General features: G+C 45.7%; 1 protein-coding gene across 3 annotated transcripts in view; it reads left to right on the forward strand.

The window, feature by feature from the left end:
• Positions 1-24,366, forward strand: part of mask (multiple ankyrin repeats single KH domain) — a 65,574-nt gene extending 41,208 nt beyond the window's left edge. For 2 of the 3 annotated variants that reach the window (XM_076186820.1, XM_076186822.1), the window contains 17 exons: positions 54-415; positions 2,121-2,321; positions 6,199-6,297; positions 6,509-6,733; positions 7,385-7,574; positions 11,337-11,511; positions 12,337-12,463; positions 12,924-13,139; positions 13,245-13,560; positions 13,726-13,943; positions 14,095-16,563; positions 16,676-16,940; positions 17,050-17,213; positions 17,327-17,683; positions 18,022-18,197; positions 20,113-23,896; positions 24,152-24,366. In XM_076186820.1, the coding sequence (XP_076042935.1) occupies positions 54-415; positions 2,121-2,321; positions 6,199-6,297; positions 6,509-6,733; positions 7,385-7,574; positions 11,337-11,511; positions 12,337-12,463; positions 12,924-13,139; positions 13,245-13,560; positions 13,726-13,943; positions 14,095-16,563; positions 16,676-16,940; positions 17,050-17,213; positions 17,327-17,683; positions 18,022-18,197; positions 20,113-23,896; positions 24,152-24,184 (9,377 nt within the window). In that variant the 3' untranslated portion in view covers positions 24,185-24,366. The remainder of the gene's footprint in view (positions 1-53; positions 416-2,120; positions 2,322-6,198; positions 6,298-6,508; positions 6,734-7,384; positions 7,575-11,336; positions 11,512-12,336; positions 12,464-12,923; positions 13,140-13,244; positions 13,561-13,725; positions 13,944-14,094; positions 16,564-16,675; positions 16,941-17,049; positions 17,214-17,326; positions 17,684-18,021; positions 18,198-20,112; positions 23,897-24,151) is intronic. The other variant, XM_076186821.1, reaches the window with a different exon arrangement.
• The last annotated feature ends 1,214 nt before the right edge of the window (positions 24,367-25,580 follow it).

A 25,580-nucleotide genomic window follows, 5' to 3' on the forward strand; every position in this document is an offset into this window, starting at 1 on the left:
GTTGCAGCTTTAAAGGCACTCAGATAAATAATGGAGGTATGAATGTATAATAGTCTCTTCATCATCAGATCCAGAGGTACTGCGGAAACTGACATCCAGCGTTTCCTGTGCGCTGGATGAAGCAGCAGCAGCCCTGAACCGTATGAGATCGGAAAACGTGGGTGGGCCAGCAGCAGCAGCAGCGGCAGCAGCAGCGGCGGCGGCGGCAGCAGCTGCAGGTGGAGGGAGTGCTAACAACTGTGGGGGAGCAAACAATTCAAGTGAGGGTCGGACCCTGGTGGAGGCCTGTACAGACGGTGACGTCCCAACAGTGAGGAAACTGTTGGACGAAGGTCGCTCTGTGCACGAAACGACTGAAGAAGGGGAGAGTCTGCTCTCACTTGCTTGTTCTGCAGGTTATTACGAATTGGCGCAGGTAGGCACTTGTTTGTTTATTTATTTATTTTCCTCTTCTCTCTCTCCAAATTACTGGGGGAGAACTTAGTGATAGTTACCTGCTTATAATGGCCCTGCAAGACAAATATCAGAAAAATTTTTCCCCACTGCCTGTCTGCAAAGCTGAACATTCTTTTATGTGGAGGTGCAGCCCAGAGACCAAGTTTATATTTCTTTCACCTTTTCACATAAGGAGTGTTGAGAGCTATGAAATGCTCCCTATCAACTACCGCAAGTTGGTGGCAGAAACAGTTCCACATGAATGTAAGAGAGCAGTCCAAAATTTCTTCTAAGAGAGGCCTATTGGAAGACATGAGAACCATTGCCAGTCACAATGGGTCAGCAGGTTTCCAGTCAGTAAAACTTCAGCATTGTTAATTATGTATACCTGGTCTCAGGAATGGTTCATTGTGGGGTTCCACAGATGAATTCTGTGTTGAGTGAGATGAGAGATATCGTGCATTTTATTGATTGATAATAATTGCTGCCTCATTTCACTGACTAGAAACTTACAGCCTGACATTGGATGGCAGTGGGTTCCCACCCATAGATCTCTCAAGGAAGAAGCTTTGGAGTATTTTCTGTGTGGGACTCATTTCTTTTCCCCCTCTTAAAATAGTGGAAGGAGAAGGTATATAAAAAAAGGTGGAAGAAAGGAGACAGTATATAAAAAAGGTGAAAGAAATACAGATGAAGTTGAGAGAGTGATCTTGGACTTAATCCGGAGACTGTCAGCCCCCCCCCTCTCTCTCTCATATTTCTCTCATATACTCTTTCATATTTTCTCTCTCATATCCTCTCTCTCATATCCTCTCTCTCTCTCTCTCTCTCTCTCTCTCTCTCTCTCTCATATCCTCTCTCTCTCTCTCTCATATACTCTCTCTCATATTTTCTCTCTCTCATATCCTCTCTCTCTCTCTCTCTCTCTCTCTCTCTCTCTCTCTCTCTCTCTCTCTCTCTCTCTCTCTCTCTCTCTCTCTCTCTCTCATATCTTCCTTCCCCCCACTCTTCATATGCCCCCTTCCTTTCTCTTCTTTATTGTTCCCCCTCATTCCTTTTCCCTTCTCCTTCCTTCTCCCACCTTCCTCCCCCCTCCCTCCCTCCCCTTTCCTTCCCCCTCCCTCCCCTTTCCCTCCCCCCTCCCTCCCCTTTCCTTCCCCCTCCCTCCCCTTTCCTTCCCCTTTCCTTCACCCTCCCTCCCCTTTCCTTCCCTCTCCCTCCCCTTTCCTTCCCCCTCCCTCCCCTTTCCTTCCCCCTCCCTCCCCTTTCCTTCCCCCTCCCTCCCCTTTCCTTCCCCCTCCCTCCCCTTTCCTTCCCCCTCCCTCCCCTTTCCTTCCCCCTCCCTCCCCTTTCCTTCTCTTCTCCTTCCCCTTTCCTTCTTTCCTTCCCCTTACCTTCCCCCTTCCATCTTCCCTTCTTCCCTTCTTTCCACCCCTTCCTTCCACCCCTTCCTTTCCCCATCACGATCAAATTTTTTTTTCTCCCCATCTTCCTTTCAATTCCTTCCTCTACTTTCCTCCCCCTCTTCTTTCATGTCATACTTTAGTCAACAGTGTGTGTGTATTGATATTTGATTTTCTGAACATTTCATATCAGAAGAATTGTATTGTCCATTTGCATTTAGTGATGTAGGCCATATTTGACTCTAGATTACTGTGTAGTGACCTCTATTTGGTTTCCTGCAGGTGCTTCTAGCCATGCGTGCTAACGTCGAAGACCGAGGTATTAAGGGTGACTGCACCCCCCTTATGGAGGCAGCTAGTGCGGGCCATGTGGATATAGTCAAACTACTTATCGCCCATAATGCAGATGTCAACGCTGAGTCGTCATCGGGCAACACTCCTCTCATGTATGCTTGTGCGGGAGGCCACGCAGAAGTAGTGAGAGTGAGTATCTGAAAGCAGAATATCTTGTAAGATTAGTTTTGATCACCTATAGATGTATATCAGAATTATAGTAGGTGATAATGACAAACAGATGATAGGCATAATTTAGTTTTTGTAAGGATTAGTGTAGATTAGATATTCTATTAAAACTTAAGGTGGTGGTACACTATGCTAACATTCTACTTCCCTTTGTTACTTTGAGTAGAAACAACTTTGGTTACAATAATCTAGGTTTTAATTAGAACATCTCAACAATGTGTCTAACATTTGTATGTAGGTTTAAATTCTCTTAGTTTGTCATTCATCATCTCACTATATGATGCAAGAGACTTGTGGAAATTTTATAAACAGAAGTTTAGAATCTAGTTTCAGAGGGATCAGTTTGTTGAGTGTAGTTTGGAAGGCTTATGGGAAAGTTTTGATTGAGGATTAGGAGTGGAACAGAGGGAGTAATTGGTGAGGAACATTGGGTTTAGGAAAGGTTGGGATTGAGTAGTTCAGGTTTTTTTGGTAAGACATATGTGAGAAGGCTACAGGAAAAGGTAAGGATGTTTTTTTTGGGCCCTTATGGATTTGGAAAAGGCTTTTGACAGGGTAGACAGGAAGGCACTGTGGGATGTTTTGCAAATATATGTGATTAGGGGAAAGCTGTTAAGGGGAATCTAGAGTTTTTACGAGAGTAGTAGAGCCTGTGTTAGAAATAGAAATGGAGTGAGTGGTTTGAGGTAAAGGTGGTATTGCATCAGGGATGTCATGTTGCTGTGGCTGTTCAGTGTGTACATGGATGGGGTGGTGTGGGATGTAAAGGCGAGGGTAATGGGCAAGGGACTGGAGATGGTTAAAGAAAATGAAGAAAAGTGGGGGTGAGCCAGTTGTTGTTTGCTGATAACACTGTGCTTGTGACAGGGTTGGGGGGGATTAAAGAGGGATAGGAGAAAAGTTGAAGTTAATTTGGGTAAAAAGCAAGGTTATGAGATGTACAAGGGGAGAGCATGGCAGAATTGAGGTCTTAAAGGAGAGAGGCTGGAAGTGGATAGTTTTAGGTAGTTAGGGTTGCATGTGGCAGGAAAGGGTGGAGGTGGAGGTAAATTGTAGATTGAGAGAAGCAAGTAAATGCTGTGGGTAATTAAAAAGTGTCATGAGAAATAGGCATCTGGGAATGGATGCAAAGAGAAGATTGAATGAAGGGGTGATTGTGCTGATGATTTTGTATGGGGCAGAGACTTGGAATTTAAGGGAGGCACGGGGAAAAGTTTGTGTTTGACATGAAATGTCTGAGAAGTATGGTAGGGGTTACTTGGTTGGATAGAGAGAGAAATGAGGTGAGGAGGAGAACAGGAGTGGAAAAGGAGATGACAAGGCTGATGAAAGATTATTGGGATGGTTTGGACACATGGAAAGAATAAATGTAGAAATGTTAGTGAAATAGGGGTGGAAGGCAGAGGTAGAGGGGTGAATTTGAGGGGACAACCAAGGATGAGATGGATGGATGGAGGTGAAGGGGGTGTTGAGCAAGAGGGGAATGTTTGTTGAGCAAGTAAGGGAGAAGGCAGGTGATAGGGATGAGTGGAGAGTGGCTGTGTATAGATGATACTGTTATGTAAGGAAGGGATGGGTAGGGAGAAGGGGGTAGGGGGTGCTTATGTCTGAATGATATTTCGATGCAGCTTGAGGGGATTTCTGTCTTCTCTTTTTCTGCATGAGGGGATGGAGAGGGGGAGTTGCTGATTAAGTGAAGCAGCCATGCTGTGGATGTACTGTGTCTTGCTACATTGCTTCAGACCCAAGGCAGTGGGCAGAATACAGGGAAAAAACTCTTGGTGTATAGATAGAATAGAAAAACAAAAGATCATAACTGAAGTTGTTTCTCCTCAAACTAAGTCATAAAAGCAAGCAACATTTTATCAAGACATGTTTAGTGTGCTGCTACCTTTATTGATTTTTCTTGAATTTTTTTTAATTTGGAGAAGGTGTATGGAAGACCACGAGACTAGAATAGGGGTACAAAATTTAGAATTGAAGAGATTTTGTGATGGATATAAAGCTTGGGTATATATACTTGGGGGTGAATGTGGCAGGAAAGGGAGGAGTGGAGGTAAAATGTAGATTGAGAGAAGTAAATGCCTAGGGGGATTAAAAAGTAATGAGAAATAGACATTTGGGAATGGATGCTAAGAGATTTTATGAAAGAGTGATTGTACCTATAGCACTGTATGGGGCAGAAACATGGAACACAAGAGAGGAAGAACTTAAATGTGTTTGAGATGAAATGTCTTAAGTATGGTAGTGGTTACTAGGCTGGGTAGAGTGAGAAATGAGGAGGTGAAGAGGAGAGTGGGAGTGGAAAAGGAGTTGGGAGATAGGGTTGTTGGAAGAGTATTGGGATGGTTCGCTTGGAAATAATGAGTGAGGAAAGATTACTAAAAGAGGTGTGGAAGGCAGAGGTAGAGGGAGTGAACATAAGTGGGGAACCAAGGATGAGATGAATGGATGGGGTTAAAGGGGCATTGGGAAACGGTGGGATGTGTATTGAGGAAGGAAAGAAGACAGAAGGTATGTGCGAGTGCAGAATGGTTGTGTATGGATGATGCTGTGATGCATGGAATTGAGTGGGTGGGGATGGGGGTTAGGAAGTATGTGGGAATGATATTTTGACACAGCCCAAAGGGATTTCTTCCTGTCTTCTCTTTTTCTGCATGAAGGGATGGAGGGGGGGAGGGTTACTGATTAGATGAAGCAGCCTTGCTGTGGATATGCTGTGACTGGTTACATTGCTTCTGACCCAGGGCAGTGGGTGAGATGCAGGGATGACCCAACATCCAGTAGGAACCAAGAAAGGAGGGAGGGAGAGAGGGGTGGTGAATGGGAGTGGAGTATGTGGAAATGAAATGGGTGGAAGTGGATTTATACCTTTTGACTTTGGCTACCTCCCTTCTAAGGGGGAAAAAGCCCTTGGTATATGTATATATGTATAAAGTTTGGCTACCACCCTTGTAAAGGGAAAAAAGCCCTTGGTATATACATACATACATACATATACCAAAGGCTTTTTCCCCCTTACAAGGGAGGTAGCCAAAAAACAAAGGCAGAGGTGGAAGGAATGAACATGAGGGGTCGACCAAGGATGAAAATGGATGGATGTGGTAAAAGGGGCTTTGGGAAAGAGGGGAATGTTTGTTGAGGAAGGATGGGAGAGGACAGAAGACAGGGGTGAATTGAGAATGGTTGTATATGGATGATGCTGTGATGCATGAGGAGGAGTGGGTGTGGGATGTGTGAGAAATAATTTGACGCAGCCCAAAGGGATTTCTCCCCATCTTCTCTTTTCTGCATGAAGGGACGGAGAGGGTGGGTCGCCGATTTAATGAAGTGGCCTTGCTGTGGATGTGCTGTGTCTTGTGACACTGCTTCTGACCCAGGGCAGTGGGTAAGGTGCAGGGATGACCCGTCCTCCAGGAGCTGCTAAGATAAGAGGGTGGAGGGGAGTGGAATTTGATAGGGATGGAATGAGTGGGAGTGGTTTTTATGCCTTTGTTTTTTGGCTACCTCCCTTGTAAGGGGAAAAAACCTTTGGTAAATGTATGTAGGTATATGTATAAAAACCACTCCCACCCATTCCATCCCTAACATACTCCACTCCACTTCACCCTCTTCCCTCCCTCTTGGCATCTCCTGGATGATAGGTCATCCCTGCATTTCGCCCACTGCCCTGGATCAGAATCAGTGTTGCAAGACACAGCACATCCACAGCAAGGCCTTGGTATATAGAATAGGTAAATGTAGTAAGTGCCTCATGAAGAGGGATGCCAAGTTCATCAGCCCAAATAGGTCCATTTAGTCCCATTATTTGTAAATTAATTTTTATTTATTTGTACAGGTGTTGCTGCAGAATGGCGCTAATGTAGAATCCCATAATGAAAATGGCCACACTCCACTCATGGAGGCTGCTTCTGCTGGTCATGTGGAGGTTGCACGGGTGAGGCTTTTCGAAGTCTTTGTGTTTCAGTTCTTTGGTCAAACATGTATTATATTTCATTATGTTGTAAATTGTTTCTGACAGAAGAAATTGAAAAGGATGTATGATTTGGTTTAACATCATGAACTTTACCTCATGGAGAGGGCAAGGATGGTGCCTCCATATGAAAGACTTGTGTAATGTTTCTCATGTGGAATATAAATGATTGCAGATCTTGCTGGAGCATGGTGCGGGCATCAACACGCATAGCAATGAGTTTAAGGAGTCTGCACTAACACTAGCATGTTACAAGGGCCATTTGGAGATGGTCAAGTTTCTGCTAGATGCTGGTGCTGACCAGGAACATAAGACGGACGAGATGCATACTGCTCTCATGGAGGCCAGTATGGATGGTCACGTTGAAGTTGCCAGGCTCCTTTTGGATTCTGGGGCTCAGGTAAGGACTATTGTGGTACTAAAGAAAATGAGAAGTATCAGGAATAACAGGATGCACAAAAACCATCCTGATAAGAGTATCAATACACAAAAATCCTCATTATAGAACAGCACATGAAGCTGGTAGGTACACAGTTCTAGGGAAGAGCCCACTATCCTGCCCAGTTATCCCAATTTGTAACAGCACAACCTACTAAATTTAGTTTGAGCATACTACTCAAACATCAATAACAGTCCATCTTGTGCACCTTACAGTATAGCCATGCAAAACCACATGCACACACTGATTACAAGACTGGCCACCAAATTCCTTACTCCACCCAACTCCCCAAGAGAAATCCCTCAGTCAAGCAAAGAAACAGTTCCTTCCAGGGTATCTCACAGACCTATCATTGGTCCCAACTTTGGTCTTGAAATACTGAAAGGAATACAAAATGGTAGATGGATATATAAAAGAAACTTCACTATTTCAAAACATATGGGATAACCTTCAAGTGGGGGATGGGCTTAAGCTGGTCTACTAAAGAATAATGCTGTTTTGATTTTGATCGTGAATTAGATAGAAAAGTAAACACTACACTACAGTTTTCAGAGGTAAACTTGTAAGGAAATTCTGGTCAATCGCTAACATGAATTGGTCTTGTTTTCATAGGTGAACATGCCAGCTGATAGCTTCGAGTCACCTCTAACTCTTGCGGCATGTGGAGGCCATACTGATTTGGCTCTTCTGCTGCTGGAGAGAGGTGCCAACATTGAGGAGGTGAATGACGAAGGTTATACACCCCTCATGGAAGCTGCCAGGGAGGGCCATGAGGAGATGGTCACTCTTCTCTTGGCCAGAGGTAAGGGAAACATTGTTTTCAATTTTAGATAGCCAACTCATCAGGCCTGCCTGCCTCTGTTCTCTCCCTCTCTCTCTCTCTTTCTCTCCTCTCTCTCTCTCTTTCTCTCCTCTCTCTCTCTCTTTCTCTCCTCTCTCTCTCTCTTTCTCTCCTCTCTCTCTCTCTTTCTCTCCTCTCACACTCCCTTCTCTCTTCTCTCTCTTTCTCTCCTCTCACACTCCCTTCTCTCTTCTCTCTCTTTCTCTCCTCTCTCTCTCCTCTATCTCTCCTCTCTCTCTCTCTATCTCTCCTCTCTCTCTCTCTTTCTCTCCTCTCTCTCTCTCTCTCTCTCTCTCTCTCTCTCTCTCTCTCTCTCTTTCTCTCTTGCCTCTCTCTCTTTCACTCTCTCTTTCTCTCTTGCCTCTCTCTCTTTCTCTCTCTCTTTCTCTCTCTTGCCTCTCTCTCTCTTGCCTCTCTCTCTCTCTCTCTCTCTCTCTCTCTCTCTCTCTCTCTCTCTCTCTCTCTCTCTCTCTCTCTCTCTCTCTCTCTCTCTCTTGCCTCTCTCTCTCTCTCTTGCCTCTCTCTCTCTCTCTTGCCTCTCTCTCTCTCTCTTGCCTCTCTCTCTCTCTCTCTCTCTCTTGCCTCTCTCTCTCTCTCTTGCCTCTCTCTCTCTCTCTCTTGCCTCTCTCTCTCTCTCTCTCTCTCTCTCTCTCTCTCTCTCTCTCTCTCTTGCCTCTCTCTCTCTCTCTTGCCTCTCTCTCTCTCTCTCTCTCTCTCTCTCTCTCTCTCTCTCTCTCTCTCTCTCTCTCTTGCCTCTCTCTCTCTTGCCTCTCTCTCTCTCTCTCTCTCTTGCCTCTCTCTCTCTTGCCTCTCTCTCTCTCTCTTGCCTCTCTCTCTCTTGCCTCTCTCTCTCTCTTGCCTCTCTCTCTCTCTTGCCTCTCTCTCTCTCTTGCCTCTCTCTCTCTCTTGCCTCTCTCTCTCTTGCCTCTCTCTCTCTCTCTCTCTCTCTCTCTCTCTCTCTCTCTCTCTCTCTCTCTCTCTCGCCTCTCTCTCTTGCCTCTCATTTCCTATCTCTCTCTCTTGCCTCTCTCTCTCTTGTCTCTCTCTTTCGCCTCTCTTTCTCTTTCTCTCTTGCCTCTCTCTCTCTCTTGTGTCTTTCGCCTCTCTCTCTCGCCTCTTTCTCTCTCTTTCGCCTCTCTCTCTCTCTCTCTCTCTCTCTCTCTCTCTCTCTCTCTCTCTCTCTCTCTTGCCTCTCTCTCTCTCTTGCCTCTCTCTCTCTCTCTTGCCTCTCTCTCTCGCCTCTCTCTCTCTCTTGCCTCTCTCTCTCTCTTGCCTCTCTCTCTCTCTCTCTTGCCTCTCTCTCTCTCTCTCTTGCCTCTCTCTCTCTCTCTCTTGCCTCTCTCTCTCTCTCTTGCCTCTCTCTCTCTCTCTTGCCTCTCTCTCTCTTGCCTCTCTCTCTCGCCTCTCTCACCCCTCTCTCGCCTCTCTCTCTCTCTCTCTCTCTCTCTCTCTCTCTCTCTCTCTCTCTCTCTCTCTCTCTCTCTCTCTCTCTCTCTCTCTCTATCCTCCCTCTCTCTCTCTCTCTCGCCTCTCTCTCTCTCTCTCTCTCTCTCTCTCTCTCTCTCTCTCTCTCTCTCTCTCTCACTCTCTCTCTCTCTCTCTCCACCCTGTCTCCTCTCTTTTTTCATTATTGTTTTCTCCCTATTTCTTTCTCTATTTTATCTTTTCTCATTTTTGTTTACCATCTCATATTATCTTTCTTGTTCTGTCATTCATCTCTTTCATTCTCTTGTTCTCACTCATTGTCTTTCATTCTCTCTCTCTTGCTGTGTGTGTATGTTTGTGTGCATTTTTACTTGTACCATTTTCCTACCACATTTTAATGGTTTAGTTTTAATCTTCATTCTTCAATCAAGTATAGTATTGTGTTGAGGCTCATGGTTTCATATACACTAGTTGAGCATAATATTTAAGGATATGTTGTAATTGGAAATACTTCCAATTACAAGGGAAAAGGGGACAAGTGTGAATGTAGTAGTTTCAGAGGGATTAGCTTGTTAAGTGTAGTTGGGAAGGCTTATGGGATGATCTTGATTGAGAGGATTAGGAGAGGAACACAGGGAGTAATTGGTGAGGAACAGTGTGGATTTAGGACGGGTAGAGGTTGTGTAGATCAGATCTTTGTGGTAAGACAAATATGTGAGAAAGCTATAGGAAAGGGGAAGGATGTTTTTTGGGCTTTTATGGATCTGGAAAAGGCTTACAATAGGGTAGACAGAAAGGCACTGTGGGAGGTTATGCAGATATATGGGATAGGAGGAAAGCTTCTGGGAGCTGTCAAGAGTTTTTATGAGAGTAGTAGTGTGTGTCAGGATTAGAAATGGAGAGAGTGAGTGGTTCAAGGTATAGGTGGGATTTTGTCAAGGATGTGTTATGTCGTCCTGGCTGTTCAACTTATACATGGAGGGGGTAGTGTGAGAGGTAAATGCAAGGATAGTGGGTCAGGGATTGGAGATGATTAAAGAAAATGGAGAAAAGTGGGAGGTGAGCCAGCTGTTGTTTGGTGACGACACTGTGCTTGTGGCAGGATCGGAGGAGGGACTGAGGAAGTTGGTGACAGAGTTTGGGAGACTATGTGATAGAAGAAAGCTAAAGATAAATGTGGGTAAAAGTAAGGTGATGAGATGTACAAGGGGTGAAAGTGGCAGTAGACTGGAAGTGAGCATTAAGGGAGAGCGACTGGAGGAAGTGGATAGTTTTAGATACTTGGGTGCAAATGTGGCAGGAAAAGGTGGAGTGAAGGTGGAGGTAGAATGTAGATTGAGAGAAGCGAGTAAATGCCTTGATGGATTGAAGAGTGTAATATGGAATAGACATTTGGGAATGGATGCTAAGAGGAGACTGTATGAATGAGTGATTGTGCCAACAGCACTGTGTGGGGCAGAAACATGGAACATAAGAGAGGAAAAGAGAAGGAGTTTGAATGTGTTTGAGATGAGGTGTCTGAGAAGTATGATGGGGGTTACTAGGCTAGATAGAGTGAGAAATGAGGAGGTAAGGAGGAGAACGGGGGTGGAAAGGGAGTTGGGAGATAGGGTTGATGAAAGAGTATTAGGATGGTTTGGACACATGGAAAGAATGAATGAAGAAAGACTAGTAAAAGAGGTATGGAAGGCAGATGTGGAGGGAGTGAACATGAGGGGACGTCCTAGGATGAGATGGATGGATGGGGTGAAGGGGGCTTTGGGGAAGAGTGGAATGTCTGTTGAGGAAGGATGGGAGAGGGCAGAAGACAGGGGTGAATGGAGAATGGTTGTATATGGATGATGTGATGCATGAGGTGGAATGGGTGTTGGGATGGGGGGTGAGGTAGTATGTGTGAGCAAAATTTGACGCAGCCCGAAGGGATTTCTCCCCGTCTTTTCCTTTTGTGCATGGGGGGGGACGGAGAGGGGGGTCACCGATTTAATGAAGCAGCCTTGCTGTGGATGTGCTGTGTCTTGCGACACTGCTTCTGACCCAGGGCAGTGGACAAGGTGCAGGGATGACCCGTCATCCAGGAGGTGCTAAGATGAGAGGGAGGGTGGAGGGGTGTGGAGTGTATTCAGGGATGGAATGGGTGGTAATGATTTTATGCCTTTTCCTTTTTGGCTACCTCCCTTGTAAGGGGGAAAAAGCCTTGGTATATGTATGTATGTTGTAATTGAAATTTGGCATTTTCATTTTACCTTCTAAATTGTATATGGAGTGTATTAATGTTGGTTTTTGTAACCTAATCTACAGATGCAGACATCAATGCTCAGACTGAGGAGACGCAGGAGACAGCGCTCACACTAGCATGCTGTGGCGGTTTCAGAGAAGTAGCTGATTTGCTCATCAAGGCTGGAGCGGACATCGAATTAGGGGCATCCACTCCGCTCATGGAAGCTGCTCAAGAAGGACATCGGGACTTGGTGGAGTAAGTATTTGCAGTGGGGGAGATGCAAGGATGACCTATCATCCAGGAGGAGCCAAGAAAATAGGGAGGGAGGGGTTGTGAATGGGAGTGTAGTGTGTGGGGGGATTGGTTACCTTCCTTATAAGGGGGAAAAAGCTGTTGGTATGTATGAAATTGAAGAAGGGTTTTCATGGATGTATGAACCTTTTTGGGAACATTCTTCTCAAGGTACCTCATTGTGCACATGCATGTGCTGAAATTTTGTTTGTGAAATAATTATTGATATAATCAGGAGGAATATTTAGATTGAGCTTGTTCAATGTGAACATCGAAATTCAAGACAACAAATTATGTGATTTAAAGTAATGAGAACAGTTGGGGAGATAGTTTTGCTTTCAGAGTTCAGTGTACATGGAGGAGTATTAGGATTGTAAGTTTGAGAATGTGGAGGTGGGAAGGAAAGGTATGGTGTAGGAGCAGAAAGGACAGAATGCTTGAATAGTAGCATAGAAATAATGAAGACTAACTTGTAATTTAAGGAAATGGATGAGATATTGGGGAAGAAATAAAAGCTAATAAGATTGTGGCGAGGAGTGTAGGGAATTTGGAGAAAGATGATAATTGAGGAGAGCTTATTGTAAATACACAAGCACATGTGAAAGGTTACTGGAATTAGATTTACCCTCTTTTTCAATTGAGCTAAAAAAAATCTTAATGATGAATTGTTTGGTGACCTTTAATCAGTAGGATAAAAATGCTAAAGTTAGTGATAAGTGGCATGCATAGAATCAAAATATTAGCCAGACTGGGTTTTGTATGACCCTTTTTTTTTCTGTTTTACTTCAGATTCCTAATAGAAAATGGTGCAAATGTGAATGCACAAACGTCGACTGGAGACACTGCCTTGACTTATGCCTGTGAGAATGGTCATACCGATGTGGCTGATCTCCTCCTCCAAGCTGGTGCTGATTTGGTTAGTATTTGTGATCTGCCTGCCATTGTACTCATAGCTGTTTCATTGTGGACAGTTGACAGTACTTCAAATATAAATGTTTACTAGCAAGCTTAGAAGTGGTTCTTTCAGTTTGTTGGGGATTTCTTTTTGAGTTACAGTATTTGGATTACATATGTAATTGAAGTATGTTTATTGAATATCATGTGATGACATACATGATGGTAGAGGAATTAAAACTGCACTGATAAGTTTATTGTTCTATATGATTGTGATTTCTAAAGTTTCAATGTGGGTCCTAATACTTTCTAAAGATTATGCTTGAGTAAACATTTACCAAAAGATTCTCATAGCTGCAATAGGTTTGGCATAGGTATTAAAATTGTGATCAGTTTCTAATCTAAAATCTTGATGATAGAGGGGTAATGGCACATATTGTAAGATGAATATGTTTTTAATTGTGTTTTATTTTGTTTTAAAGGAACACGAGAGTGAGGGTGGTCGCACGCCCCTGATGAAGGCCTGCCGTGCGGGACACCTTTGCACTGTACAGTTCCTCATTGTGAAGGGTGGCAATGTGAATATGACCACAACCAACAATGACCATACTCCACTCTCTTTAGCCTGTGCTGGTGGGCATGTGCCTGTGGTGGAGCTCCTTCTGGCTCATGGTGCTGAACCACACCATAAACTTAAGGTAATGTTCTTAATCAATGATTATGTTTTATACGTCCTTACGAACATGTCATATTTCTTCACTCATCATGTTATGCCCTGTGACATTGGCTTATTCTTCTTCCAGGATAACTCAACAATGCTTATGGAGGCTAGTAAGGGAGGCCATACGGCAGTGGTTCAACTTCTCATTGACTTCCCTAACTCCATATCTCACCTGCTGCCTGTCATCCCTCCTCATCCTTCTCTTGCTGGACCACCAGTAGCAGCAACAGCTGGAGCAGCAGTGGGAGAAGTGGCACCAGCTTCTCCTCTGGCTGGCACTGTAGAGGGTGAGGCAGCTGGCCCCCATATCGGCACTCATGGACTTAGTGTGGTGTCGGGACCCGACTCCCAGGCCCCACTTGTACTCCATGCCAACCAGCCACTTTTCAACAACTTTGGTATTAGTTAGTTCTTTTGAATGGTTAACACTACATGTTTTGAAATCTTGGATGGTATGGCTCTACTTGGACTCTGTTAACATATTTTCTTTTCTTTTTCTTTTGTGTGTGTGTGTGCGGATGTGTATGTGTGTCAACCTGTATGTGCGTGGGTGTGCATTACAGCTTCTCGACTTGGTGAGAGTGGCTTACCTGGAACTGTTGTGTCAGGAGCAGCCACGCCTCTTTCCATCAGCAAGATGACGAGGCCGAGCAAGGCTGTACGGAAACCTAGCACCACCACCTCCAACCAAATTGCCACAGGCACGGTCACCCCATCCTTGGATCTATCTGCTTCCTCAACCCAACTGGATAATGCCCTCAACACTGCTGAAATACAACAAGTATGTTTCAACCTTTATCTTAGTTTCTTATTCAATTGGCATTTTCTTGTGTTCTAATGGTTCCTATTAAAGAGTGAGGAGATAGTAATATTTAATGTGATGCTTACTCTATTATTGCTAATGATTTGTATTTATCTTTATTTTTCAACAGACCAAGAACCCGCCATATGCCATAGGTAATGTCCATCCTGAAGGGACTGCTTTGACACCTTCCTCCCCCACCTCCTCGCCAAGCGGTGTTGTTGAAGAAGATGGTGAATGGGGTGGTTTAGACCCCAGGGGATTGTCCATCATGCATGGCGTACGACTAAAGCCCGGCGAAAGGATCAATAATTATGTGGATACTCTGGTAAAAAAGTCAGAACAACCTCATCAGAACAGAGAGGAGCAAATTTTTCAAAAACAACAAATTCTAGAGGAATTGCAAAAGGTTGAAAGAGAGCTACAAGAAAAGGTGATTCCCTACAGCAACAGCAGCAGCAGCAGTAGTGGCTGTAGCAGCAGCATGAGTAGTGCAGAAGACAACACCAGTGCCTCTGTAGTGGCTTCCTCCACATCCTCAGTACCAAGCCTGGTCTCTGGCACCATGAGCTGTTCTACTGGCAGCAGCAGTGTTTCCACCTTGGTCTACCCAGCAGCTTCCCTTCACAGCCATGTTCCCATTGCCACCCAGTCTGTTGAAACCCAGACAGGCTTCTTGACAGGCCCTCCAGGATGGATGGGTCTTTCCCCAAACATGTTGGTCGGGGAATTGCCTGGTCTCAAGCCTGGCCAGATACCTGGTGGTGCCTCGTCAACAGGACAGCTCCCTCTCTCCTTACCTTCTGAAAGTGCTTCTGTTCCAACCACCATTTTTGCTGGGACGCCTACTTGTACACAGCAGGATGGTGTGGTGGTCAGCAGCGCTACTGCCTACCAGACCTCTCTCTCTCAACCTAGTATTCCATCCTTATCCTCCAATTCCACTGGACCTGCCACTGCTCATTTGCCAGTGAATGAAAGACCGAAGATGAAACCACAGAAAAAGAATGAGAAGAAGAAGATTCAGATGCAAGCACAGCAGAGGCAGCAGCAGCAGCAACAACAACAACAGCAGCAGCAGCAACAACAACAACAGCAGCAACAACAACAACAGCAGCAGCAACAGCAACAGCAACAACAACAACATCAGCAACAACAACATCAGCAACAACAACATCAGCAGCATGCTATTGTACAGCATGGGCAAGCTGTACAGCACATGCAGCTTCAGCAGGTTCAGCTGAATCACAGTGTAGATGCTAATTATAGTGTCCAGGCAGCAGCAGCAGCAGCAGCAGGCGGTCTACCCCAACAGCCCCTGTTAGTGTCTGGCACTAGTGTTGGCTCTCTTCCACCACCACCACCTCCAGGAGTATTACATCCAGGTGGCTTTGCTCCACCACCACTGCCTCTACCACCTCCACTTGTGCTGGATAATCTAGATGGAACAAGGACCTCGAAGATGAAGGCTGATGCAACAACATCAACCACCACCATTACTGTAGCAACCACTACTTCTACTGGAAAGAAAGACAAAAAGAGGAGTATCCAGTCTCAGTATGATTGTACCAATTTGGTCTCACCTGAAGACAAGGCTCCCAGTCCAGCTCAGCTTGGGGCATCGACATCTGTGGCTGAGACTGAAGGCAACAGCAGTAGCAGCAGCAGTAGCAGCAGCAGTGGTGGCAGCAGCTGCAGCAGTGGGAGCAGCAGTAGTAGCAGTAGCAGTAGCAGCAGCACTAGTGGTGGAGAAGTGAGCAGTAGTGTTGAGATTCCTGCGTTGGCAACGTTAGGCTCGCAACTCCACCTACCAGGGACAGGATTGTCTTTCGCACCAACCACAGGCCTTGTTTCTTCACCACACCTTCAGTTTGCTCCATACCAAGTAGGGACAAGCCCCCTACAGTATGGACACCTACCAGGCCTTGGGGTTGGGCAGCCCGTAGTGAGCCAGGCAGTGACAAGTCAAGCAGCAGTGGCGGCAGCAGCACAGAACCTGCAAGTCATCGGCACGCCTGGGGCACCTGTGGGCAGTGCCACTGGGGCAGGCATTGCCCATCCATCAAAGTCTCAAGTGAGAGAGTTCCTGTTACAACCTCCGCAGCTGTGTTCGACGGCTGGAACAGCAGGAGTGCAGCGAAGTACTGGTCTAAGCTCTATCTTACACTCCCCTGCTGCTGTAACTGCACCTTCCACTCAGCTTTCAAACTATGCACTTACAACAGCGCAACCTGATTCCAAAAACAAGAAGAAGATGATCCGTAATCCTAGCAAGGTGGAGCGGGATGCTGCTCCCACCAATGCGGCTCACTTTAATTTGACGCTTAATAATGCTCAAGACATACCCTTGCACCACCAAGGCGTCACTCCAAGGTTGTCTTTGGACCCGGGGGCTCAGAGTGTAGTTTATGCGAACACTATGGCTCACTTTCCAGTCACCATGACAGGTACAACCACATTGCCACTCAATACTGGACCAGTCAATACCTACGGCCAAAACATCCCCTTGACCGAAGGTTTAATGGTAGCACCACCAGCAGCTCCGGCCAAGATACTCAATGATCAGCCTCTTGACATGATTGGCACCCCTGCTGCTCAGGTAAGGTTTCATTTAACGTTTGTGCACTGGAGGTTTATGTATATGGATTAGTTGAACTATGATATATTCAATAAAGAGAAAAAAGCTAAAAGTTATTGGTTTTGTGGCACAGGTGAGTAGTGGTGCTGCGCAGCTTGGGGTTGGAGGAGTGCCTGGCTCAGTTGCTGTACCCTACATAGCTGATGGCAATGTGCCGTACAGTGGGGCAGTTAGTGTGGGTGCAGGAGGGGTGTGTCACTACCCGGCTCCACCTCCCACCCCTCTCATGGATGTTGATTCTGAAACGGATTCCAACCATGATACTGCCCTCACCCTTGCATGTGCAGGTGGCCATGAAGAATTGGTGCAGCTTCTTCTAAATCGAGGAGCCAATATTGGTGAGCAGATGAAGATGGACTAGATTGGATATGTCTGAACTGCATTTAGTGAAACCAAATACAGTGTATGTCGTTTATGATTACTATTTTTGGTGTTGTTAAATTGCAGAACACCGTGACAAGAAGGGCTTCACTCCACTCATCCTGGCAGCAACAGCAGGTCATGCCAAGGTGGTTGAGACATTGCTCAACAAAGGGGCACACATCGAGGCACAGTCTGAGCGCACGAAAGACACTCCTTTATCCCTAGCATGTTCAGGCGGACGCTATGAGGTAAACAATTGTTCATGTAAGAAGAAAAAAAAAATGGTTTTATTTTAGGAAGTTGAAATTATGATTCAAAGTTTATCTAATTTGATTGATGAGTGGAATTTTTTATTGTTCAGGTGGTTGAGACACTGCTACAGCGAGGGGCGAACAAAGAGCATCGCAATGTGTCTGACTACACGCCTTTGTCACTGGCTGCATCTGGTGGTTATGTGAACATCATAAAACTTCTATTAGACCATGGAGCTGAAATAAACTCCCGCACTGGTTCCAAACTAGGTATCTCACCTCTCATGCTTGCGGCCATGAATGGACACACTCAGGCTGTTAAGCTCCTCCTCGACATGGGCTCGGACATCAATGCGCAAATAGAAACCAACCGCAACACTGCCCTCACCTTGGCATGCTTCCAGGGTCGACATGAAGTTGTCTCGCTTCTCTTGGATCGCAAAGCCAATGTTGAACATAGAGCCAAGGTGAATATGAGTTATTTGTACTAGTCACGTTGCAGTTCTCAATAAATTTACCAAGTCACCAACAAGAAGCAAACCTGGCATTTATTTTCATTATAATTTTGAAAGATTTCTCATTGCACATGTCTGGTTTTATAGCTTATAAATATAATGCATCATTGTATAAACAATAATTATTTACCATGGAGTGCGAGTTCCATTTTTACACAAAGTGGGATTTTATGACGCTGAGGAAAAGGGTATTTTATTGCATACAAGTAATGTTTTGACAACATTTTGTATTAGTGTAAATTGACATAATTTAAATTTGCTGTCTTCTGATATGAGTTTTATTGTGTCAGACTGGGCTAACGCCTCTCATGGAGGCAGCTAGTGGAGGCTATGTTGAAGTGGGCCGAGTGTTGCTGGACAAGGGAGCAGATGTAAATGCCCCACCTGTGCCTTCGTCAAGAGACACAGCCCTTACCATTGCAGCGGATAAAGGACACTACAAATTTGTTGAGCTATTGATTTTCAGGTATGGGTGCATTTATTTTCAGTTTTGTGTTGGAGGGTTTTTTGAATTTGAGAGATGTAGTTTTGATTAGCACTTTACATGTAACCTTCAAAACAACAACAAAAACAACTCTGTCTTACCTTCTCTTTCTACTTTTATTTTGTCTTGTCCTAGAATAGGAAAGGAGGAAAAATATTCAGTTCTCTTGTGTCATCTCTCCCATTTCCTTCCTTTCATGGTCTCCCTCTCTCTTCCCTCCTCTCCCCCTCTCTCCCTCTCCCTCTCCCTCCCACTCTCTCCTTTCCCCCTCTCCACTCTTCCCCATCCTCCCTCCTTATCTCCCCTCTTCCCCATCCCCCTCTCCTATATCCCACAAATAGTCACTGGTCCTCTCCAAATCCTTCTACCAGCCAGTGAAAGACCCACACTAACACAACACAGTGGCAGACAATACTCCAATCTCTCTTGCCAGTGTAGAGCCAGAAAAGTATTGCTGGCTATTATAGATCTGTGGGTTTCTAGTGAAGCCTAGGTTAGTGATGATTATACCTAGATGAAGATTAGAAAGAATAGAAGGTTCTTTGAAAGGGATCATGTGAGGAAAACAGTGAATAGGAAGGCAGACTTGATATGTTCAAAGTTGGCCCCAAGTTACCCTCCCTTACAAGGGAGGTAGCCAAAGTCAAAGGCATAAATCCACTCCCACCCATTTCATCCCCACATACACACTCATTCACTACCCCTCCCTCCCACATTTCTTGGCTCCTCCTGGATGATAGGTCATCCCTGCATCTTGCCCACTGCCCTGGGACAGAAGGAATGTAGCAAGACACAGCACATCCACAGCAAGGCTGCTTCATTTAATCGGCACCCCCCCCCCCCTCCCCTCTCCGTCCCATCGTGCAGAAAAAGAGGAGATGAAGAGAAATCCTTTTGGGGTGCATCAAAATATCATTCACACATACTCCCCCTCCCTCCCACACCCTTCCATGCATCACAGCATCATCCATACAGAACCATTTTCCACTCACCCCAATCTTCTGTATTTTCCCTTCCTCAACAGACTTTCTCCCCTTTCCCAATGCCCCTTTTACCTCATCCATCCATCTCATCCTGTTCACCCCCTCCACTTCTGCCTTCCACACCCTTTTTACTAATCTTTCTCCACTTATTCTTTCCATGTGTCCAAACCATTTCAATACTTTCATCAACTCCATCTCCTAACTTCCTTTCCACCACCGCTCTCCTTCCTCACCTCCTCATTTCTCACTCCATCCAGCCTTATAACCCCTACCATAATTCTCAGACATTTCATCTCAAACACATTTAAAATATTCCTCTGTTCCTCTCTTATGTTCCATGTTTCTACCCCATATGGTGCTGTTGGCACAATCACCTCTTCATACAATATCCTCTTAGCATCCATTCCCAAATGTCCATTTCTCATTACACTTTTTAATCCCCCAAGGCATTTACTTGCTTCTCTCAATACATTCTACCTTCATTCCTCCCTTTCCTGCCACATTTGTACCAAAGTATCTAGGCTATACACTTCCTCCAGTCTCTCTCCCTTAATACTCACTTCCAATTTGCCTCCGTGTACATCTCATCACCTTACTTTTACCCACATTTATCTTCAACTTTCTTCTTTTGCACACCTTCCCAAACTCCATCACTACCTTAATCCCTCCTCTGATCCTGCCACAAGTGTAGTGGCATCAGCAAACAAAATTTTTTCTCTATTTTTTTAACCATCTCTAATTCCTGGCCCATTACCCCTGCTTTTACATGTTGCACCACCCTGCCCCTGTGATCATTGCAGTTGAAATTTGAGTGTAAATTTTATAGTAGCTTTTGATTGTAGCAGGTGGAATTTTGCTGCATTTAATGAAGATGGCTGTTTGTCATTAACAAGTTTTATTTTTCTTAATTTCAGAGGGGCACAAGTGGAAGTGAAGAATAAGAAAGGCAACTCACCTTTATGGCTGGCGGCGAACGGTGGACACTTGGATGTTGTTCAGCTACTGTTCAATGCTTCAGCGGATATAGGCTCTGAGGACAATCGCAAGGTTTCTTGTCTTATGTCTGCCTTCAAACGTGGTCATTACAAGGTGGTGAAGTACATGGTACGCCACGTGTCTCAGTTCCCCTCAGACCAGGAGTTGCAGCGTTACATTGCGACACTCAATGATAAAGACCTCATCAAGAAGTGTACCAACTGCATGGAAGTAATCCGTGCAGCAAAAGACAAACAGGCTCTGGAAGCCAACAAAAATGCAACCAACCTTTTAGAAGAACTTGAACAGGAACGTATTAGGGAAGAATCAAAGAAACTTGCAACAACTCGAAGGAGACAAAAGAAGAAGGCTAAGAAAGCAGAAAAGAAGGAAGAAAAACGCAGGCTGGAGGAAGAAAACAAGAAGAATGAAGACATTATCATTGATGATGGCCAGGATGACTTGCAGCAGGAAGAATGTAAAGAGAATCAAGATGAGGATCATTGCAATGCCAGCAGCCATGTTACTTCTGCCGTAGAAAGTGTTGCCTCCAGGGTCTCCCAAAACTGTATACCTGAAGAGAAGGATGGTGATAGTGGTATTGACTCCAATAGTCAAACAAGTGCATCTTCGGAGACCAAAGTCACGGAGGAGAAAGATACAAAAGGTAAAAGGAAAAAGAAGAAGAGAGAAAATAGTACCACAGCCAAAGAGAATGCCAATATTCAGAAGCAGAATGGCAGTGCAACATTAGTCCATACAACACAGCTAGAAAATAATGACAAAAAGAAGTCTGCATCCAACTCTTCTAATAACCAAATATCATCGTCGAATGGTACCACCTCCAATAAGAATAAAAATAAAGGTAGGAAAGACGAAGACCTCAAGACAAGTAGCAACAACATTAATGATCTTGATATCTTTCACATAGATAATGTGAAACCTGTCAACAACAATAACAACAACAACAACAATAATAACAACAGTGGTAAGAAGGTTTCATCCTCACATGATTCGTCGAGAGTAAATGCCTTGGACACCTTTGGAGAAGTGGATCCCTTCATTTCTAGTATGCCCACCATCCCTGGCTTGATTGGTAGTGCTTCCACCACTCTTAGTGCACCTTCCCTCAGTCCGAACACTAAGAGTCCTCCAGGGCTAGGCACTAGCCCCAAGAAAGGAGGTAAACGTGAGGAAGGATGGAAGGAGGTGAGCCGTAAGTCAAAGAAAGTGTCTGTACCCAACAGTGCCATTAGTCGAGTGATAGGGAGAGGCGGCTGCAACATTAATACCATCCGTGAAGTGTCTGGTGCTCATATTGAGGTTGAGAAGCAAGGTAAGAGCCAAGGTGATCGAATGATCATCATCAAGGGCTCGACCGAAGCTACACGCCAGGCACAGAACCTTATTTCTGCCTTGGTCAAAGATCCAGACAAGGACTTGACAGAACTTTTACCCAAGTCTGTATCCAAAGTGGCCCCCAAAACCTCAAAGAATAACCAGGATGCTGTCAGTCAGATGTGCATGGGAGGTAAGTCTACTCGACCTGCCAGCACTATTGGCATCAGTGTGCTCACTACCATTGTCCATACCACCATCTCCTCCAGTAAGACTTCTGTCATCACAACAATGGCTGCTTGGTCTAATGCCGTGGCTTCCCCAAAGAGAATGTCTACCCAGTCCAGGCCCATGTCAGTAGTAACATTGGCTAATGCTAATCTTGCAAAGAGCCCAACTGTGCGACAGCTGTTCCAGATTGAGAAGAAGAATTGTGCATCCTCATGCAGTACGAAGGCCAATGTGACTGTGACACATTCAACGACCACCCCAATCATGGCTGAAGGCTCCTCTACCTTTGCCTCGTCAGCCATCATGGGTTCCCCCAAGTCTGGTCAGCAGCAGATGCAGCATCACATCCATCATTTTGCTGAATCTGCTATTGCAAATGGCCAAGACCCCAAGAGTAAAGGGCATGGAGAGGACAAAGGCGAAACCAATAACAACAACAATAGCAGTAACAATAATACAGGAGGCAATCTTGGCCAGCCATATTCCATCTTCAATAACATACTCCATGAAGCAGTATGGGGTGGAAAAGGAAAACCTATGGACTTTGCTAGTGTTGCAGCAGTGGGATTAACACCCATGACCAAAGCACAGGTGGCCAACCAAGCCAACAATTTCCTAGAACCACTGAACCAACCACCAGTGGTGGATGCCAGTAAGGCCCCAGGTTACAGAGGGACTATATCAACCAGCACCGTCAACAGTGCACCTTCTATGGCGAACAGTAGTAGCACCAATTGTAGCACATCAAGTACCAACAGTACCAGCAGTATCAACAGTGGAAACAACAGTAGTAATAACAACAATAACAGTAATTGCGTTGGATCAGTTGCCATAGGTGTGATCTCTTCAATGGCACCTGTGCCGGGCATGGTGCGCAGCAATCCCAGCAGCGCGCCTGGTACGCCTGTGGCTACGGCTTCTGTACGTCCTATTGCTCCCCCAATGGGTCGCATGACTTCTACACCGCCACCAGGGCCACGTTCATCCTTAGAGATCAATCCATACAGCTTCCTCCCAGGTCCATCACGCACCCCACCTCCCAATCCAACCTCTATGATGGTGAGGAACCCTTTACCTCGTTCCTCCTTGGCTCCTGGAGCACCATTACCTTCTCGAGGTCATATCTCTCCTCCATCTAGTGTTGGTATGAGTAGTTCAGTACCTTCAGGTCTTGGCAATCTGCCCCAACCCTTTCCAGGAGCTTCTTTGTCTAGCCTTGCCCCTGGTGGCCCAGTTTCCTCTTTACCACGAGGACCTGTTGTGGCTGCGGAACGTTCCGAGATGGTCAACCTAGCCCCAGGTCAGCCCTATCGCAAACCCCAACCCCCTCCTCCTCTTGATCCCAACATGGGCCTTGCCTACCCAGCTGCACAGTTGAATTCTCTTGCACACCTGGCAGGTATGATGAATGGCCCACGCTTTACCACCCCACAGACCAATACTCACCCTGTCTTCTCCAGCAACATTCTAGCACCCATTTCTGCTGCACCACAGATACAAAGCAACCTAAACCCCAATGCCCCAGACTTCACCAGCAGATCTGGGGGCTTTTTGCCGCCCAACACCTTTCCGCCCCGCACACAGCTTGCCTTCCAGAATGGTGGCTCCTCCATCAATCCTCCCATGAATGTTAACTTTGGGAATCTAGGACAGCTGCATACCAATCTTGATTCAGGATTACATCTACCGGGAGGTCTAAACGACCTCAGCAGTTTGTTGCAGCGCAACCCATCCCTAGGCTCCATTCCAGCAACTGGGGCTGGAGTAAACTTCTGGAATAGTGGTGCCTCACAGGATAGCTCATCATCACCCTTAACATCGCCAAGATCATCCAATCCAGCATCTCCCACGCAGTCAGGCGGCAGCAATGCCAGTGCGCCTGCCGCGGGGATGGCTGTGGATGACAGGCCACAGGGCCCCAAACTGCAACCCATTGGTACAGAACGTGCACTGAAACGCTCTGAGCGTGGAGGACCAAGTGGCATGATGGGGGCCCTTCCAGGTGGCCCTGGGGTTGTGCCAGGTTCGCTGGACATGTTGTGGTCTTTGCCCAACCAGGAGATGCTGTCGGCACCGGCGCTGGATCAAGGGGATCCCACGATGGCCAAGAACAGCCACTATTACGGGGAACTCGACCTTAACCAGTTCAGCCAGGTAGGACCATACCACACCCTAAATGATTAATAATACAGTTTTTAACTTTTTATTTTTATTTATATATATTTTATTATTATACTTATTATTTATTCTTTGTTTTTATATCTATTTATTTATTTTTATTTATTTATTTATTTTCCAATTTATAAATATTATTTTTTTCTGATTTGGTTTTGGTTTTTCTTTTCTTTATTTTCTGTTGCATATGTGAATTCTTCAGTGTATTAGTAGGTGACCACTGCATCCTTACAGCGCCCATGGTGGGACACGAACCAGCAGATGTAAGGAGGATGGCCGACCACTGGGTTAGGAGAACCTGCCACCTGCGCCCCAACAGGAAGAGAAGAGTCATGTAGAGGAGGTGATGGTGCAGGAAGAGGAGGAGGAGGAGGAGGAGGAGGATTGTCCCTTGTTTGATGTTGACCCAGTCATGTCACCAGCAGGATGGACAGAGGTCTCCGTTTCCCAGCCCCCCACCCCCTCCTTCCTTCCATCCTTCCCTCCCTCCCTCACCCCATCCCTTGATTGCTTATTTGCTGCCTTTCTTCCTTCCTGCCTTTGTGTCCGCCTCACTTTTCAAGCCGACGACGCCTCCTGTGATAAGCCGCGACTAGCTCGTTGGAATATTGCCCATTCAATTTGGATTATCATGATTATAAGCCCTCATGTAATTGTAGTTGTTATTACGGTTTGGGGAAAATATTATGCTGAAATTTGAATATCATTGCTTTATTCAATTGATATTTTGTGGTACATTGTGTACTGTTTGCAAAACTAGCATTTTAAAGTGCCACTGTGGACCTTGGAGTTAAGCAATGTATAATACTGTTGATGTTTTCAAAGGTTTAAGGCAACACGTTATGCAATTGCTGTGGTGTATCGTTGAGACATAAGGACGTTTTGTTGCTTTGCCATTATAAGGAGTTTGAAATGTCGTAAGTCAGTCAGTCAGTCCGTCGGTCCGAGAGGGTGCATTGGGCTGGTCTCTTGGAGATGATGAAACAGGACTGGAGACGGGGCCTTCCTTGCCATGCCGTGCGGGCAGCTTCACGCCCCACCCACACCAGTATTGCTGCCCTACAGGGCTGTCCTACCCCAGTCCATGGGGCCTACTTCTGCTTCTCTGCTATTCTTGCTATGATACTGCTACCACTAGTGCATCTACCATGTAACATGCGTAGCTGTATACTGGATGGCCCCAGTGGTAGTGACCCATCCTCCCTTCCCCTGCTTTCCCACTCATGATGCTGTGCTGCTGCTGCTGCTGTTGCTCTGCATCACCGCCTGGTAAAGCTCTGTTAAGGTGCGACACTGATGATGGGGGTGCTGTATTATACTGTGCACTGTACCGCTTCATCGTCATCATCAGTGCCACCAAGCTAACTGGAAGCAGCCCATCTTGTGTACCAGCACCTGCTGCAGCCTTTTTGCCCCAGGGCTGTCAGGTGAGGGTTGATCAAGGTTGTCCACTTGTTCCTCAGGACAGTGACTCTTGTTGCTGCTCAAGATGTCACTGTCGTATGTAGTTGGTGCTGCACTCCATTATATGACACTGGCGTGCCCCTGCTGTTGTGTTGTAGTTGAAGATTGCATTCCCAGGCGGTGCTGCAAGTCTGCCACAAGGGGACCTGGCTTCCCTTTGCCTGCCCCAGCCATTCCCTTTGCTACTACTGCCCCCTGC

This window comes from Oratosquilla oratoria, chromosome 6 (assembly GCF_046742065.1).
Source record: "Oratosquilla oratoria isolate Oo_2021 chromosome 6, ASM4674206v1, whole genome shotgun sequence".
NCBI classification, from domain to species: domain Eukaryota; kingdom Metazoa; phylum Arthropoda; class Malacostraca; order Stomatopoda; family Squillidae; genus Oratosquilla; species Oratosquilla oratoria.